Genomic DNA, 2537 nt, shown 5'->3' on the forward strand with positions numbered 1-2537 from the left:
GACTAGGTGGGATTCAATTTCACCAGGCTCAATCCGAAAACCACGAATTTTTACTTGTTGATCTGTCCGTCCCAGATAGACCAAATTACCATCAGACAAATAACGTGCTTGATCACCGGTACGGTACATACGTGCTACTGGATTGGCACTGAATGGGTCGGGTAGAAATCGTTCCGCAGTAAGTTCAGGGCGGTTTAAGTAGCCACGTGCCACACCAGTACCACCAATATACAATTCTCCCGTAGCTCCTAGTGGCACTGGCTCGCCATATACATCCAGCAAATAAATTCGCCTATTATTCAGTGGCCGACCGATTGGTGCTATCAGAAAGTTTCCAGGCATTGTGTTATCACAGATCCAAGTTGTTGCAAAAATAGTTATCTCAGTAGGGCCATACAAATTGGTTAGCACTGTTCGACCGTTATCGTATTTTCTATACCACTGTCTTACTATCGATACATCTAATGCTTCACCCCCACAGAATACATATCGCAGTAGATCGGTTCGCAAGCTGATATTTTTCGCCCGTATAAGCAATTTAAACATTGATGGGGTTTGCGTTAATACAGTAATACCGCTGGCACAAATCCAATCATAAAATTCGTCCGTAAAACTTGCCACATTATGTGGTACAATCAACAGTTGGCTGCCATTTAATAAGGCACCCCATATTTCCCATACAGATGTGTCGAAAGAAATCGAATGGCACAGGCAAAACTTATCGTCTTTATTGAAATCAAATTTCTCTTGTGCAGTTTCAAAGTGTCGTACAACTTGTTGGTGTTCAATCATTACTCCCTTCGGTATTCCTGTTGAGCCAGAGGTGTAGATAACATATGTTAGATGTGATGGAGTGAGCCCAAGTTTGGCAGTGTCTGGATTATCGATTGGTAAGTCGGCAGGCAATTGTTTGTCCAAGTCTATCACTGGTACTTGATGATCTCCGAGCGATTTCCGTCCATTACCATCTGTCAAAAGAAATAGAGGATTAGCATCCTGTAGAATATTAGTTAGCCGTTGACTTGAGTAGGCCAAATCAAGTGGTACATAAGCGCATCCTGCTTTAAGGATACCCAACATGGCAATGAGCGTTGTAGTGCTACGCTCAACGCAAAGTGCGATAAGATCATCTGGTTTGACACTGCGTGCGATCAAGTAATGTGCCAATCTGTTGGCCTGTGCGTTGAGTTCCACATAGCTTATTGCTTTTCCGTTACACTCCAAAGCATACGCCTGTTCGTCACGTTCCACTTGCGCCTCAAATAATTGATGAATACAACGGGCTGGTGAATAGGTAACCGTAGATTGATTCCAGGTGTGCAGCAGCAACGTGCGTTCTTCTAGTGGTATCACTGACAGTTTTCGAACTGGTTGATGAGACATTTGCGTTAACGCATCAGCCATCGACTCCAGAGATTGCTGCATATAGGCGCAAGTCCGTGCTGCTGACATTGGTGAGATTACTTGAGTCGTCAGACCCAGTGAATCACCATCATCTTCAACCGACAGGTTTAGTGGGTATTCAGTTCGCTCCTCACCTCCCAAAAAAGTAACTCCAGGAAGTGATGCAAAGACCAGATCTGTCTTCTTATTATGGCGATAGTTCAGCAATGCACTGAATAACGGCACACCAGCTGGAACTGCACTACAGCCTTGTGCCAATACAAGTGGTGCGTGTTCATGTGCCAATAATGCACTTAACCGAGCATGTGTATGGCGTACTGCGGTTTCTATACTGCTCTCGTCAATATCTATCCGAATTGGTAAAGTGTTAATCATCGGTCCCATGATGTTATGGTTCTTTTCTCCTGCCTGTAAACGACCCAGCACAACTGTGCCGAAGACTACCTCTTCACGTCCGCTAGCTTTAGCAAGCACCTGTGCAAAGGACAGATGGCAAATGCTAGCCATACTGACGCATAACTTGCGCGCATGTACCCTGAGGTGATCGTTGATTTTCTGCGGTAGCATCATGTGTTTTTCAATAAACTCAGCGTTATCTCGGCCAACTTCACTCAGACCAAATGGCAAGGTTGGCCCATCTATATCGCCAAGCATTTCACTGAAGAATTGAGTATGCTCAGCTGGTTTAACTCCAAGTCGTAGTTGAGCCAATAGATGACGGAATGATGTGGGCATTGTTAACTGTTCAATCTTTCCATCAATGATGGCGTGAATTTCTGCTTGTAGACGATCCAGTGTTGAATGATCAATAATCAAATGATGCATAAATTGCAACACCACCCAGCTCCCTTCAGACGTTGGCGCAGCCTGTAGACGCAATAGTGGTGCCTGTGTCAAGTCTAAACGATAATGACGTGGATCAAATCGGGAACTTAACTGCTCCAAGACAGATTCGTCGGTATTATCCAATATAACGTCAGTTAGTAATGAAGGAACCTGGCGCAGAACAACCTGTGCCGGCTCATTAAGACCTTCCCAAATGAAGACTGTGCGAAGGATATCGTGTCTCGCAATCACTTGTTGAAGGGCATCTGCATAACGTTCAAGTGACGTGCGGTTAGTAAACTGCATAC

The 2537-nt window shown here is 44.7% G+C and overlaps 1 protein-coding gene across 1 annotated transcript; it reads right to left on the reverse strand.

The window, feature by feature from the left end:
* Positions 1-89: 89 nt before the first annotated feature.
* On the reverse strand, positions 90-2495 carry LOC129572986 (uncharacterized; the record flags this gene model as incomplete). The annotated part of the gene is made up of 1 exon (XM_055453122.1): positions 90-2495. A coding segment is annotated over one exon (2406 nt), but the record flags the coding sequence as incomplete, so codon positions are not given.
* Between the last annotated feature and the right edge of the window lie 42 nt (positions 2496-2537).

The sequence above is a fragment of the Sitodiplosis mosellana genome, unplaced genomic scaffold (assembly GCF_009176505.1).
Source record: "Sitodiplosis mosellana isolate CC-2019 unplaced genomic scaffold, AAFC_SMos_1.0 Smas_scaffold_5817, whole genome shotgun sequence".
Classification (NCBI taxonomy): Eukaryota; Metazoa; Arthropoda; class Insecta; order Diptera; family Cecidomyiidae; genus Sitodiplosis; species Sitodiplosis mosellana.